This window comes from Amphibalanus amphitrite, unplaced genomic scaffold (assembly GCF_019059575.1).
Source record: "Amphibalanus amphitrite isolate SeventyFive unplaced genomic scaffold, NRLGWU_Aamphi_draft 000043F_arrow, whole genome shotgun sequence".
NCBI classification, from domain to species: Eukaryota; Metazoa; Arthropoda; class Thecostraca; order Balanomorpha; family Balanidae; genus Amphibalanus; species Amphibalanus amphitrite.
The window spans coordinates 860,613-876,647 of NW_024881539.1; the positions used below are offsets into that span (position 1 = coordinate 860,613).

The 16,035-nt window shown below is 54.6% G+C and overlaps 1 protein-coding gene across 1 annotated transcript in view; it reads left to right on the forward strand.

Annotated features, from left to right (window-relative positions):
* Positions 1–16,035, forward strand: part of LOC122377350 (insulin gene enhancer protein isl-1-like) — a 50,197-nt gene that overhangs the window by 21,179 nt on the left and 12,983 nt on the right. Inside the window, exons 4-5 of the mRNA XM_043357287.1 lie at positions 4,756–5,030; positions 8,824–9,039. Of these exons, the coding sequence (XP_043213222.1) occupies positions 4,756–5,030; positions 8,824–9,039 (491 nt within the window). The remainder of the gene's footprint in view (positions 1–4,755; positions 5,031–8,823; positions 9,040–16,035) is intronic.

The following is a 16,035-nucleotide window of genomic DNA, read 5'->3' on the forward strand; positions in this document are numbered from 1 at the left end:
GTTTGGGTCATTCTCACAGTGATGAATAAGCCGCCTGAAGTCGCCTCGGCTCGGCTCTCAGCCGGGTTTCCGCCGCGGCTGGCGTGTGTCCGATGGTGTCCCGCCACACCCCACCCCAGCTCCATGGTCCGGTGTGTGTCATATGGCCGCGGGCCGTTCGGACCCGTTCGGACCGGCCGGCCCGGCCGCTCTGTCGGCGCCTGTGAGGAGCGGCGCCGCCGCCGCCGGCCGGGTATATCTGTCAATGCGGCCGTCGGTCGGCATCCATCTTGACGGGGCGTCTGGCGCCGGTCGAGCGACCGCCGGCCCGCTCCGCACCGTATCGACGCCACCATCTCCCTTGGGCGCAAAAACGGGCCGCCCTGCCACACTCGGGGCGCCGCGGCCGGAACCGAACGGCACTCCTCACCAGAGAGGTTCACACTCACTGGGACCGATTGAAACCCACCAGAGAGGTTCACACTCAATGGGAGCGATTGAAACTCACCAGAGGGGTTCACACTCAGTGGGACCGAACGGCACTCGTCGGAGTGGTTCGCACTTTGTGGAACTGACTGGCATTCACCATAGAGGTTCACATACGCTGGAACTGAATGGCAATCCTCGCCAGAATGGCTCACACTCGTTGTGACCAAACGGCACTCCCCAGGATAGCTCATACTGACGGGACTACCGGGAGGCAAGACCTGGAACCGACGGAGTGCCTCACAATTTATTAGTCCGGGACCGACTCTCGAGCGGTGAAGAGTGACTGAAACTGGTCGGAGCCGACCCACAGTGCTGTAATTGAGAACACTCCGATTCCAGGGCGGTCGTCGTTTTCCTATATCATTATTATTTTAGCGGTGTGACATTCTCACGTGAATTGCCTTTTGTTTCTCACAATTCTGCTCTCATTCAACATTTTGCTTTGAATTTTTTTACGTGATAAAATCAAGAAACATAGTGACGTTTGTGAGAGATTTCATTCTTTTGCTACTTCGTCAGACTGTTTTGTGATAATAATTTCACAAGTAGTTTTATTTTTGTTCGTTCCGCTACACAAAACCCAACATCGGCTGAGAAATTAAGACGTCATCGCCATCGTTGTTATTGGCGGCCATTTTTCTCACGATGTGTCTGTCTGAGCGGCTATAACTCAGCTGTCTGAGCCCCCCCCCCCCTTCAGTCCCGATCGGCTCAGCCAGCCGAGGTATATCAATGTATGTACGGGCAGCCGGCAGCACCTCGTCGTGCACGGTGGACAGACAGTTGACACGACAGGCGACCGGGAGGCAGTTTATAACGGCCACACGGAATCGCTAGTTCACACGGCCTCCGGACTATAGGGGCTACGTCACTGGCCGCTGGCTGTGCTTGGAATGGATACAGAATGGAGGTGGATGTACAGTCTGTCTTAACCCTCGCCCGCACATGGGGGGGGGGGGGTGGTTGCCACCCCCCCCAGGCAGTCTTTCTGCTCTGCACTCAACATTTTTAGAGCTAGAAGGCTGATTTTTCGTATAGCTGCTCGTCTATCCTTTCCTGATGTCCACTGAAAATTTCAAGTTTCTGTGATTTTTGGTTTCGGAGATATGACCTTGTTTTTCAGGTCATGTCATGACCCAAATGGCCAATTCTCAACATCTTGCGTTTGCCATGGGCCTTGTGAGCTTTTGGCACCCTGATTTCGGCCTTTTTTGCCAGTCTTACCTCCCACCTATCATGGAACATGTTGTTCGACGATGTACAGGGGTCAAGGTCAACCTAGGTCATCTAAGATAATTGCGTTTTAGGCAAGCGGAATTTACTTTTTGTGAAGTTTTTTGACTGCATTTTTGGTAAAAGCTTCTCAGATCATGATTTCATGTGATATGGACCCAAAAACAATCGGTGCACACATCAGTATACACACAGACACACACAGACATACAAACACATATAATTGACCTTGACCTAACTTGACCTGAAATGACCTCAGCAGCAAAATTCTGGTCGGATAGTGTGACAAAGAGGTTCTAGCTGGCTTGGCACCAGAAAACAGCATCGTCATCGGTATTTGATAAGCAGCGCACTTGATATCCAACGGTGACCCAAAACAGCAACATTTTTTAGTTTGACCTGACCTGGAAGGTCAATGACTGACCTGAGAAGGTAAAACTGGGTATCATTGGATTCGTCTCTTCCCAAAGAATCTTTTTGGTCTTTACTGCTAAGCTCTATCTCCAACAGGAACGAAATGGCGCGGGGGGGGGGGTGGCAACCACCCACCCCATGTGCGTTCTAGGATGGGAAAATGGCATGTGCGGGCGAGGGTTAAAAGTACCGCGCAAAGTGACGGTGGATCCATCAAGCCTGACCGAGGAAGGGCCTGCTATAATTTGAAAGTCACCGAACCAATGGAGCTGGGGAATGGACGAGGATGTCCATTGCTTCGGTGACTCAAATTTGGCAGTCCTTCATCGGTCAGGCTTGATGGATCCACCGTCACTTTGCGCGGTACTTTTAAGACAGACTGTACGAGTCGATAGCTATGCGAAATAAGAGATACAGTGGTAGGTATATCAAAGATATGCCAGTGGATAGCTATGGGTGGAGATATAGCCACACTTCTTTTTGTAGGGGCTTGTTTAGAGCTATTTGCAGCCATGAATTTTAAGAGTATGTTTAAACCAAACACTTAGGTTATTTTAGATATAGGTATATTTTCAAAAATATATCAGTACACAATAATCACGTAGCCTCAACATATTATCGGCAAGGCTGAATACATTTGCTTGTGGTGGTAGATTATGGCATACATGTGCCGTACTGCTGGTCTCTGCGCAGGCAGTGTTGTGCTGCTTGGCTGGACTGTGCTCTTGGGACTTAGTTCCGCCCCAAAATCTGGCGAGCTCCCACCGTCCACCGCCTCCCGTCTGCCCCCGTCGGATCCCGCTTCTGCCGCCCCAGACGATCGCCGATACTCTGATGAGTGTTTGGGTCACTGTTTGGCCAGGCAGCTGAGCATATATAGACACAGGCGGCATGTTCAAAGCGACCCAACAGTTTGCGCTGATTACATAGTGATGACCGTTTTCGCAAGGTCGCGCAGTAGACGTCTTGCCTAATCAGACCCACAAAGTCCGATCTGAACACGCTCACTGTGCACCCGCTTCATTAATCTCTAACGTCAAAGTTTCCACGAAATCCTGCAGGGTTTGATAAAAAGAAGTGGCACCTGGTTGTTACGCACAGTGACAAGATGTCCAGGGCGGGCGGGCCCGGTACTGAGTGTGGCGATTGCCTGCACTTTGGCGGCCGTATGTGAACTCTGCGGTGCGCTCAGCGCCTAAAACTGACGTATCCAGCGGCCATGTGGTTAAAAATGGCCGCGCCTTTCGTGACAAGGCGGCGGTCTTGAATGAGCTGGGCGCTCATTGACGTGATGTCATCAAACGTGCGGTTGAAAATGATTGATGGATTATGTATGTTGAACTGCAGGTGGCGTATAATTAAAGGTAATGGGATGTTTTGTTTGAGAAGAAACAGTTGGATTAAAATTTTATTGTGGAGATATTCGGCACAAATGGGTTAAATTCCTGTGATAATGATACATAATTATAGATGCAATATTAAATTATAAACGTTAAATGATGATAAAAGGATGAAGCCAAAGTACCTTAAAGGGACACTCCCACCTTAACATTAGTTTTGAGTTGAGATAGCCAAATTGGTGGCCATGGCCTGCAAATACCGGTTTGGGCACTCACAACATCGACAAATGCTTTAATTCGGAGATATGGAATTTCAAACTTGCAGTTTTCGGATTCTAAGGGGCTAGTGCATTGGTATGCCCCCTTAGAATTTGTGACGTCAGCGGAGATCTAACGATTTTTAAATCTTTTACTAAAACGTTTGGTAGCACGCGGTGGTATATGCTGCTTTGCGCGCAACAAATGCCGCACTTTCAAATAAAGTCGCTAGGAACAGCGGAGATCCCAAAAAGTAAACAAAAGTAAAAGTCTAATATCTTGAAAACCGGTGAATATTTTTCGATGAAATTTGGTAGATGTTCGTTTTCGCTCTTTCTGAACCGAGCGACATCACTTTCGTGCCAATTCATTAACTTTTTTGAAGGTGGGAGGGTCCCTTTAAGAGTTAAGAGTTATATCCATGGGCCTCTGTTTGTCACCTATTGATTGCATTTCCAGTAAACAATACATGTCCGGCATCGGTCCAGGCTCATGATTATAGCAACGATCCATGTCTGCTGATTATAATCATTTACTATCGTCGTTTATAAAAAAAAACATTGCAAACTAAAAATGGACCGTCTGGTTGTTGACAGCTTTTAATACATGTTTTTTAGCAAAGCAAAAATGCATATGGAAAGGAGCCATTGTCCTAAAAAAAAACACGTTTCGAACTTTCGAGAAATGCCGAACTCGCGACTAAATTGGATCAATATTCAGTACTCACAGACCACACTATGCCTAGCGGAGCCCAGTGACTTATGTGTCCTACATGCAAGCTTCTACAATATACATTGTACATGCATCCATTCAACGGAGTTCGCTCTAATATCCCATTGATGGCGACAACTGTATTTAGGGCCTTGGCGACAACTGCCCGCAACGCACACTTGCAGGCGATGTATTCGCAGTCTTACAGACCTGGACCCGTGCCCGACCCCTTCTCTTTTAATTAAAACTTGGGTGCCTTATCCCAGGGTTCAGTATAGAGACATACCACGAAATCGCACGTTGCATGACATGCTTCCTGTTCTTTCCGCAGACTCTGGTGAAGAGAACGTCCAACCAAAGGCCGACAAGGAGCAAAAAAAGCGGGACGGCAAGACGACCCGCGTGCGGACTGTGCTCAACGAGAAGCAGCTGCACACGCTGCGCACCTGCTACAACGCCAACCCGCGGCCGGACGCGCTCATGAAGGAGCAGATGGTCGAAATGACCGGACTCAGCCCTCGGGTCATCCGGGTCTGGTTCCAGAACAAACGCTGCAAAGACAAGAAGCGGCAGATCTACCTTCGTCAGATGCAGGAAGCTAACAAGGTGGGTGGACGGGATAATCCACAGGAACCAGGCGTTTCCGCGTTCTGCCTGCGACTGGGAGGCTTTCTTGGGGTCACGGGGTAGAAAGCAACCGGTGGCCAGCCAGGTGATCCACCCTACAGGGGCGGATCCAGAAAATCTCCAAGGGAGGGGCCATTAGAAACCAGGAGGCCCCCATAATCCCACCTGTTGGAGGCCCCATCTTCCCACTTGTTGGGCCCCCCCAAAAAAACTGCGTCTATTGAGCTTATCTAGCTGTTCAGGCAACATCTCAACATGAATAAACGAATTATGAAATAAATGAACGAACGAGAAATAACTAAGTGGGTAGGTTAAAAAAAACCATCGGATTTCGGCCACTTTATTTTCAGGAGGCCCCCTTTTCAGCTTTTTAACTTTTTATTTTATTTTTGAAAAAATAAAAAAATCGGCCAAGGGGGGGGGGCCATGGCCCCCATGGCCCCCCCTTGTATCCGCGCCTGTACCACAGTAAGGTACCCAGTTCAGAAGTCAGTATGTTTGTCGTCGGTATAGGTGACGACTGACGTCAAGTCCACCAGCTCCAAAAATGACCGGTACTCTGGTCCCAGCGCGGCGGTGGGAGACGGTTACGGAACGGAAACGGGACGGAACAGAGACAAAGAGGGTTGGAGACAGAGACGGAGAGGGGCATAGGAGCAGATCGACAGCGACGATGGACGTAGACCATATCCCGACAGCAGCGTGAATGGCGGCGTCTTTGTTTCGCCATTGACGGATTTTCCTCGTGCCCTCCATAGAAGGGGGATACCCAGGCTGACCAGTCCATCTGAGGTCATGGGTGACCAGAAAAAAAGACAGCTCGATTAAAAATAACCACTTTGTTTGTTGGAACTTCTAAATGATTTATACGATCATGGAAAAATTAAGATTGTTATTTATGACAATGTGGCTTGACATATAGTAATATGCAGAATCAATAGCCTATTGGGACAGAACAATTCCATGGATTGAGTTGCTTCCGCCTTCGCCGTCTACATAAAATGCTCCCGGCCCCAGTATATCCGGCGACAGCTCCTGGCGACACACTCAAACACGCACAGGGACACACGGACCACTCACGTAGAGACAAACACAGAGAGACGAGACGCCGCGGGATTCCACACTCGATCGACCCAGTGTCAATGGTACACGACTAATCTGCGACAGCGGTGCGCTGACACGTCACGGAGCCCACTCGGGGCCGCTGAGAGGACGGGCGGAGCGTTGTCGTACCGCGAGACACGGACGCAGGGCAGGTGGCAGCTGGCGGCTGCCGCCCGTCTCCGCCGCCCGCCGCCGCCGCCGCTGCCGCTGCCGGCCGTGTTTTGCGAGCCCGCTCCCTCGCAGCCCCTCGAGACAGACGTGCCGGAAAAAAGCACCACCAGCGAGCCAGGAGCGTGAAATGTGACAGCGAGCCGGTGGCCTGTCACAACTGCCGCCGCCGCGCCGTGGATGCCGCCGCCCAGCTGCAGCGCCACTTCTCAGGCCGCACGCGCCACGTCGGCGGCCGTCGGCAAAAACGGCGCATCGGCGGCCACCGGCGGCGCTTTTGCCGGCGGGTGCTAATCTTATCGGCGCCATGGCGACCTATCGCCGACTAATGTTAGTGTATGAAGTGGCGGCGGCGGCCTACCAAAGGCTCGTGCTCGGTGCCGGAGCGGCGCTATCACGCGGCACGCTCGGGCGGTGCACTGACCGAGCGATGGTCAATATGGTCAGCATGGCCGACCAGGCGCCGCCGCTGATACCGGCCGGGCACTGCAGCGCTGCCGGCGGCCGTGGAGACAGAGTGTCACAGCCCACCCAACGTCGCATAATGACCCGTCACCACAGACACAAAGTCACAGTCGCTACAGTCACAACAGTCGCTTGCTTCAGTTACCAAATTGTCTCCCCCACAACCATTGTGAATTTCAAATCACAACACCCGCGGGACAACACGGCATCCTCAGAGCGTCCAGCGCGGCCCACGAATCACGAGTAACGATCCACGCCCGGCTGGGCGCGGCCCACCGGCCGCCACCTGAGCCACATCAAAGGACCGCGCGGCGACGCGCGGCGCCCTTTGGCCCGCGGCGGCGGCCGGGCGCCGCGGCTCCGTCCAGTGTCGCCGGCCGCGGCGGCGGGCTGGCGCCACCCGGCCCGCCGCTGATTGATTGATTTGACTGGCGGCATCGGAGGCCGCTGAGGGACGCCGCCGACCGGCACGGCACACCGCGGCCCGGGCATAATTAAGATGGTTGCATTCGGGTGGGTTTCTCCATGCGGTGCGACTGCAGTGGTGTGTGGTCCGCGCGTGGGACGACGAGAGGTCAGGGATTGTCCGGCTGGGTCGCCAGGACGGGTGACTGGGATCGCCAGTTGCCTGGTCGATAGTCCCGTCGATCTTGAAGTGTGATTGGTCATTACGTAATTACTTCTACGGTGCGATTGGACTGAGCGCGTTGAAATTTCAGAACCTTGTTATTTAACCCTCGCCCTGGCAGGGGGGGGGGTCGATGCGACCCCCCCCCCCCTAAGGTTTTTCGAAGATAGCGTAAAAACGTGCCCAAATTTGGCACAGCCTATGGGGCAACCTTTTTACATATGACCTGAAAATTTCAGGTCCGGGTGACCTTGGGTCAGGTCACCAGGTCAGAAAAACCGGTACAAGGTCATGGTCAAATTTCAATTTTATTTTTGCACCTGTCCAACTCACAGTTTTTCACTGATTTCCTTCAAACTTTCAGGACGTGCTAAGTTCACCGAGTTGTATAACATATAGTTCGGGTTTTTTTGAGGTCACTGACCTAAGGTCAGTTAGAGGTCATTACGTCGTAATGTTAAGCCTATGGGAAAATACTAAATTCGGAAAATACTGGAGATATCCGCTTCGTTCTATCATTTTTGTGCTTTGAAACCACAGTACTTAACAGCAGGTCACTTGGTGCTTCTTTGTTTGGTGTACTTATCCATGGGTCAGGTCAAATGAGGTCAACTGAGGTCAAATGACGTTTTTGCCAATAACTTGGCACATAATGACGCTAGAGCTTAAAAATGGTATCATTGTGTTCCTGGTGATCAGCCGAATCGAATGATATACGATATGACGCAATTTGGTTAACTTGAACTTAATTTATTAATTTAAGTTTACTTAAAATTTAAGAAAAACTTTAAGTACACTTAAGCAAGCTAAAAAGTATATCATTCGACGCGCCTTGACGTGCTGAGTTCACTGGTGCTTTTTTTTTGCTGTATCCTAATTAGATCAAAAGTTATAACTTTATAAGCGAAAAACTTTTGACCTGTTTTTAGCGAAATTTTTACATTTATACCCCCAAAACCCCCCTAAATATTGACCTAGAGCAACCAAATTTGCACAGGGGCGAGAACTTCAGGGGGGCCACCTACCTACCAAATTTGGTGTTTCTAGGTGCCATAGGAGCCAATCGCGAGGGGGGGGGGTCGCATCGACCCCCCCTGCCAGGCCGTGTTATGAAAAATGCCCTGTCAGGGCGAGGGTTAAACATTTGGTAGCTTGGTGGACTTTTATAACATTTTTTCCCCACAAATTTCCACCATTATATTTTTCGTCTTTACCTGTGAATCACTTTATCATAGTGCTAATAAGATTTGGTATCTTTTATACTTTTTTCTTTGTAACCTGCACTGTAGCATCACATCTGTGACTGTAGGTATGTCATGCGTGCCATGTCCAATCCAGATGTCTGAGTACGTGTACTTGACTCTACAGCGCGAGCGTTCTGACGGAGTGTCCCCGTCCCTCTCGCAGGACGGCCGCCGTCTGAGCAGCATGCTGCCCATCCAGGGGATCCACATGGTGGCCAGCTCGCCGGTCCGACACGACTCGGCGGCTCCTCTGGACCCGGCCGGCCTGGGCGGTGTGGACATCACCAGCTACCAGCCGCCCTGGAAGGCGCTGCACGAGTACGCCCTGCAGGGTGACATCGACCCGGGCACGCCGCAGTACCAGGCGCTCCTCAGTCAGGTGAGTACCAGTACCAGGCACGCACGCCGCAGTACCAGGCGCTCCTTAGTCAGGTGAGTACCCGTACCAGGCGCTCCTCAGTCAGGTGAGTACCATACTACCATAGTACCAATACCAGGCCCTTCTCAGTCAGGTGAGTACTATAACCAGTACCAGTACCAGGCGCTCCTCAGTCAGGTTGGTAAGAGTGCCAGTGCTATTACCAGTACCAGTGCCAGTGCCAGTAACAATACCAGTGCCAGGCGCTCCTCAGTCACGTGAATACCAGTACCAGGCGTTCCTCAGTCAGGTGAGTTACAGTACCAGCATGCCAGGCGCTCCTTAGTCAGGTGACTGCCAGTGCCAGGCGCTCCTCAACGTTTATTGTTACCTTCACTGAGGTCTTCATCTTTCAATTCATCAACAAACCTCATTAGGCCACGTAGCGCCGGTACTGCCGAGCCGCTCGGTGCTAGGTGATGACCAGGAAGACGCGTCCGTCCACCTCTCGGTACGCTGCGTCGGCTGGGATGACGTGACCGGCGACGGTGTCGCGGTGATGTCGAGACAGGTCCGGTGTCTGTCGTCCGACCGCCACCGCCGGTGGTCCGACCGGACGGGGGGAGGGGGTCAGGGGGGGGGGGCAGTGGTCAGCGGCGGTGGGTGGCTGACGCAGCGTTTGGGGATTGTAGCGTGACGCAAGGATGAATGTGAGCCGTATAAGTGTGAGTCAGCTTCAGCGTCGAGCTGTGAACCGGTGACCCAGCGTTGGTCATAGCCGCCGGCATCTGATGCCGGCAGGGCCGAGTTACACCCTGCAAGTAGCTGGGCCGGGCATGACGTATGGGAGCATGATTGGCTGGTTATGATGTGAGATATATGACGTATGACAGCGCGATTGGTTGGTGATGATGTGAGATGTGTGTCTGCGAGCTGTGGATGTGCCAGGAGGGGGATTGTGAGTTAGTTGGCTGGAAGGTGTAGAGGAGAGCAGAATAGATCTTCTTCTTGTGCTGGACGGTGACTTTTAAGTCAGTATGACAAGCTATTTCGGCCTTCTCGACTAAGTGTTGTGATTATGTCTGACGTAGAAGAGGGCAGTGGTGCACCGGTAGCTGGTACCAATACCATGGAACCAGAGTTTCCTGCGCCTGCATTCGATCTGCGGGCAATACCGGAGTTCGACGGCAGCGGTGACGTCGTCAGATGGCTGGAGCAGGCGACACAGCTGTGTGCCCTGCGTCGTGTGTCACTGGCCGCTGTCATACCCACACGCCTGAGGGACCAGGCGTACGAGGTGTGGGCCACCCTCTCCTCCACCGAGCAGCGGGATGCTGCAATCGTCCGCCAAAAACTGCATCGTGCATTTGCATTGGGACCCGACGCGGCTATGTATGAGCTGTATCACCGACGTCTACAACCGGGCGAGTCTGTGGATGCCTACCTGGGATCAGTCAAGCGGCTGATATCCCTCATAGGTTCAGTGTCCAACGAAGTGATGACGACGCACTTCCTGCAAGGTCTGCCGCCGGAGGTGCGGCTAACAATACGTAACAGTGCTGGAGATGAAACTCTCTCCTTGGAGCGAGCCGTCGCCGTCGCTAGGTCAACGTTGGCGATGGCGGCCAGGGAGAGAGCGACTGCATCGGTGGCTGTCGTCCAGCCGCCGCCATCATATGTACAGCAGCAGCGGGGAGCCAGAGGGACGGGTCGCCGTCCACCACTGCGGTGTTGGACCTGTAACCAGGTAGGCCACATCGCCCGGCTCTGCCCAAACGGGCACGGCGACGGCGCTACATCAGCGCCACGGGCTCCGCCGTCGCCAGCTGCCGCAGTGACCCAAGAGCCCCCATCATCGACATCAATGTAAATGGGCGCAAGTGCCGAGCACTCGTCGACACAGGGTGCAGCGAGACAGTGGTGTGGAAGGGCATGGTGTCCTGCTGGGAGCGGAGTGACGCCAGCTTGGTCGCTGTCAACGACAGCCCGGTGCTGTGCTGTGGGCGGGCTGTGGTCAGCCTTGGAGTGCGCGGGGCGACAGTGAGTGTGCGGGCGGTCGTCGTACCGGCCCGGTTGCTGGGCGTAGACGTGTTGCTGGGCATGACCGGCATTGACGCCCTGCAGGGCGTGAGTGTAAGTGGAGGATCCGTTCGCTTCGGGAGCGACAACCCAGTTGCGAGCGTCGACACGGCTGCTGTGGTGCAGCGTGAGGCCCCGCCGGAGCGGGAGGTGTGTCGAGCGGTCGACACGGCTGCTGTGGTGCAGCGTGAGGCCCCGCCGGAGCGGGAGGTGTGTCGAGCGGTTGACACGGCTGCTGTGGTGCAGCGTGAGGTCCCGCCGGAGCGGGAGGTGTGTCGAGCGGTCGACACGGCTACTGTGGTGCAGCGTGAGGCCCCGCCGGAGCGGGAGGTGTGTCGTGCGGTCGACACGGCTGCTGTGGTGCAGCGTGAGGTCCCGCCGGAGCGGGAGGTGTGTCGAGCGGTCGACACGGAGCCAGAGCTAAGGATTGACGAGACTGACTTCACGGCTGTGTTCGATGATGTGTGGACAGTCCGTTGGAAATGGGCCGGTGGCGTGGCTCCGCCCCCGCTTGGAAACTCGATAGCTCAGTACGGTGTGCCGAGTTGTGCGCGTGAAAAATTCGATGCAGAGCTGGCGCTGTGGATTAGTGAGGGCTGGCTGCGCGAATACGATGAGACGATGTACGGTCCCGCACAGGGATTGATCCCGTTGATGGTGGTTACTCAGGCAGCGAAGGACAAGGTGCGGCCGGTGTTAGATTATCGGGAACTCAATCAACACCTGACACGTCACACAGCCGACGCTGACGTCTGCGTGGAAGAGCTGCGAAGGTGGCGACGTCACGGACGCCGGGTCGCTGTCCTGGATCTGAAGAAAGCTTTTCTTCAGCTTCGCGTGGACCCGGCCCTGTGGCCGTACCAGACAGTCATCGTGCAAGGGCGGCGGTACTGCCTGACCAGGGTCGGCTTTGGGCTCAGTATCGCGCCTCTGATCATGAAGGCTGTGGTCAGGAAGGTGCTCGCACAGAGCCCCGGGTTGGCAGAGGCAGTGCTGCCTTACGCCGATGATCTGCTGGTCAACGAAGCGGTGGTCTCGGCTGATGAGGTTGCCGAGCACTTCGCTCGATTCGGGCTCACATGCAAGCCGCCGGAGCGGGTCGCGACCGGTGCACGTATGCTGGGCCTTCGTGTCGCCGAGAGCGACGGGCCGGCACTCCAGTGGAGTAGGGACGGGGAGTCACCAACGCAGGCTCCACCCGTGCTAACGCGGCGATCTGTCTTCGCGTGGACCGGCCAGCTGACATCTCATGTGCCGGTCGCAGGCTGGCTGCGGCCGGCCGCTGCATGGATGAAGCGGACTGCCAACCGCCTCAGCCCGGACTGGGACACTCCGATCGTCAGCGAGGAACTACAACGTGAGGTGGATGAGGTGTCACGGCGGTTTCGAGCATGTGACCCGGCACGCGGCCAGTGGTGTGTGACAGGGACGAGCGTCGTGGTGTGGACCGACGCCAGCTCCATCGCCCGCGGTGTCGTGCTCACTGACCCTGACACGGGCGCCATCATCGAGGACGCGTCCTGGCTGCGTGCCGAATCGGAGAGGGACGTGCACATCAATATCTCAGAACTGGATGCCGCTCTCAACGGTGTCAACCTGGCGGTAGCATGGGGCTTCCGTCGCCTGACGCTCCGGACAGACTCGGTGACGGTGCACCGCTGGCTGAGTGACGCGCTGTCGGGTAAGGCAAGGCTGCGAACCAAGGCGCAGTCCGAAATGCTTATCCGACGGCGCGTGGCTGTTTTCCGTCAGCTCGTCATCGAGTACGAACTGGAGGTCACTATCGAGCTGGTCGCGTCAGCGGTCAACCGTGCTGATGAGGTGACGCGGGTGCCCAACGCCTGGCTGCAGACTGCCGACCAGCCAACCACTGATTCGTCTAAAGCACAACCGGTGGCTGTCGCTGCCATCACAAGTGCCTCAGCGAGTGACATCCGCACCATCCACGAAAACATCGGTCACCAAGGAGTGAGGAGAACGTTGTGGTACGCCCGACGTGAGCTGGGGGTGAGGCGGGTGTCAAAACCAGCTGTGCGAGACGTGGTCAGACGATGCCAGACGTGTGCCTCGATTGACCCGGCGCCGGAGCGCTGGCCCGGTGGGTCACTCGGAACAGAACGCACGTGGGATCGCCTGGCCATGGATGTCACCCACGTGCACGGCCACCCATACCTGACGCTGGTGGACTGCGGGCCGTCGAGGTACGCCATATGGCGACGGCTTCGCCGGGCAGGAGCTCTGGAGATTGTGAGTGAGCTGGAGAACGTGTTTCTAGAGCGTGGAGCCCCGGCGGAAATACTCACGGACAATGCGACAGAGTTCCGTGGCCGGGTCATGTTAGCGTTCGCGGCTCGCTGGGACGTATCCATCCGGTTCCGCGCTGCCTACGAGCCCGGCGGGAACGGCATCGTCGAGCGCCATCATCGTACCATCAAAGTGATGGTGGCCCGGCAGTCCTGCTCCGTTGCTGAAGCAGTCCATCGATACAACGTTACACCGAAGGATGGCAGTGACCCGGCCACAGCTCCAATCAACGGGGTGCTTCGACACCCTGGCCGAGACGTTGACGTGACGCCCCGCAGAACCTCAGACGAGCCTGGTGACGCCCTGCCGCTGAAGAAACCCGGTGTATACCAGGTAGGGGACAAGGTGTGGGTTCGGCGGCGGGGCGACCGATGTTTTGTAAAGTCAGACGAGGGTATTGTGACAGGCGTCGTTTCGGCCCAGACAATCGAAGTCGATAATGTCCCACGACATGTGCGAAACCTCCGACATCGGTTGACCGTCCCTGAATGTCCGAGGCCAGGGGCTCTGCGAGCGCCAACGGTGGAGTGGTCTGATGACAGCGAGTGTGATGGCGTGTGTGTGTCGCCAGCTCCGAGTGATGTGACGGAGTCGGACACGCGGCCGCCCAGCGTCGCTCAGTCCCCGGACCCCGATCCACCGACCGGGTCCGATGTGTCCGCAGACGAGAGTGAAACGTTCGTGCCTGCGACGCTGCGGCGTGGTACGCGTGTTCGAAGAGAGCCGGAAAGATATGGCGATGGTGTGCCAGAGGATGTAGTTGATGCGTTGATTGAATGACATGTAACATGTAGAGTAATGTGGTTCTTCAGAACCAGGGGGTGATGTAGCGTGACGCAAGGATGAATGTGAGCCGTATAAGTGTGAGTCAGCTTCAGCGTCGAGCTGTGAACCGGTGACCCAGCGTTGGTCATAGCCGCCGGCATCTGATGCCGGCAGGGCCGAGTTACACCCTGCAAGTAGCTGGGCCGGGCATGACGTATGGGAGCATGATTGGCTGGTTATGATGTGAGATATATGACGTATGACAGCGCGATTGGTTGGTGATGATGTGAGATGTGTGTCTGCGAGCTGTGGATGTGCCAGGAGGGGGATTGTGAGTTAGTTGGCTGGAAGGTGTAGAGGAGAGCAGAATAGATCTTCTTCTTGTGCTGGACGGTGACTTTTAAGTCAGTATGACAGGGATGTATGGATCTATGACTAGGGCGACTCAAATGACCCGCGGCGAGGGATGAAAAGTATGCTGCGGTCTTTTCAGAGAAGGGCGAGAGAAAGTTTCGCTTTCCGAATAGTAATTTGTGTTGATTTTGTTATATGAAACAATATGAGGAAAATAATACCTAAATAAGCAATTCGATTTTATGTCCAATTTTCCCACAATCATCACGCCCACTTTATGGATCCGCTGCTAAATTTTCTAGCGCTCTGTAAGTGCGTTTTACACTTTCAAGGCAGGGCCATGTCCGCTTCGTCGAAGCTGGACGTGAGTACTGAGTGCACAGGACAGCGGCAACTCTACCTCTCCCGGCCCTCATCTTACTGCACCATGGCCGAAGTTCTCGGATGACACCGTGTGTCATATGACGGATACACTTCCAGTGTGCTCGCAGTCACAGGTTTTGGTTCCTAACTTAGGTACTTGGTGACTCTTTCTGAATTCACGGGAATCCCTCGATCACGGCGGGACATGTCTGTTGCGCAGGTGCGACCGACTGGTCCGGTGATTAAAGTTCATTGACGTGCGTCATTAGGAAATGGTGATAATTTTAGCTCGGCCTCCCTGACGCGATGGCCGCACTAAGCTCAAGGACGACACCCCGAGTGACGTCATTAGAAGGTGTTTTTGAAATAATTACGACCCGAAAGAATGAGCCTTGTGACATTGCCGATCTTGCTTTTAACTGGCAATCGAATAATTTTGAGTTGACATAAAGTTTAACTCAAAATCTGTTTACCATGTTTACCACCGCCATCTGGTTACCATTGATGTTGCTGCGGTGCAAATAAATTTTAATGCTCAACAAAACACAAAATTAGCTAAATGCATCCGATTGCATATTTCTGCAACTCGATATTGGCATTTAGCTACCGCAGCTCATCTATCACTTCATGAATCGCCAGGATTCATCATGAATGACGGCGCCGCCACTATAGGTGCGTCCTATTATGGTCATCTCTGTAGTGTCAGATGTATTCATGAGCAGGTTGCTGTCATATAACCTGTGTCGCGGCCGTCACGATCCGTACATGACCTCAGATCAATGGGCCGACACCGCGCGCGCACCCGCCCGCCGGCTCATGTTCTACGTCTATATCCGTAAGGTCGAATCCTCAATGGCGTTTAATCATGCGGACGCCCTACCGGTCGGCGAGCGGCGATAAGCTCTCATTATGTCCGGCTAGTATCGGGGGTCATTTGTCAAGTGGTGCTGTGCTTTGACAGCTGCCGGGCCCGCAACGACGGCTCACGGCGCGCGGCCAGAAAAACGTGCCGCAATTTGTCGACCGCGCCGCGTTCGGCGACGGCTGCGATGATGGCGGCGATACGGTCACCGGCGGCCTCCCCCCCCCGTCCTCTCTGACCCCCCGCCGGCGGTGGCGGCTGCAGGTAGGACCGCCGCCCCGCCGCCGCCG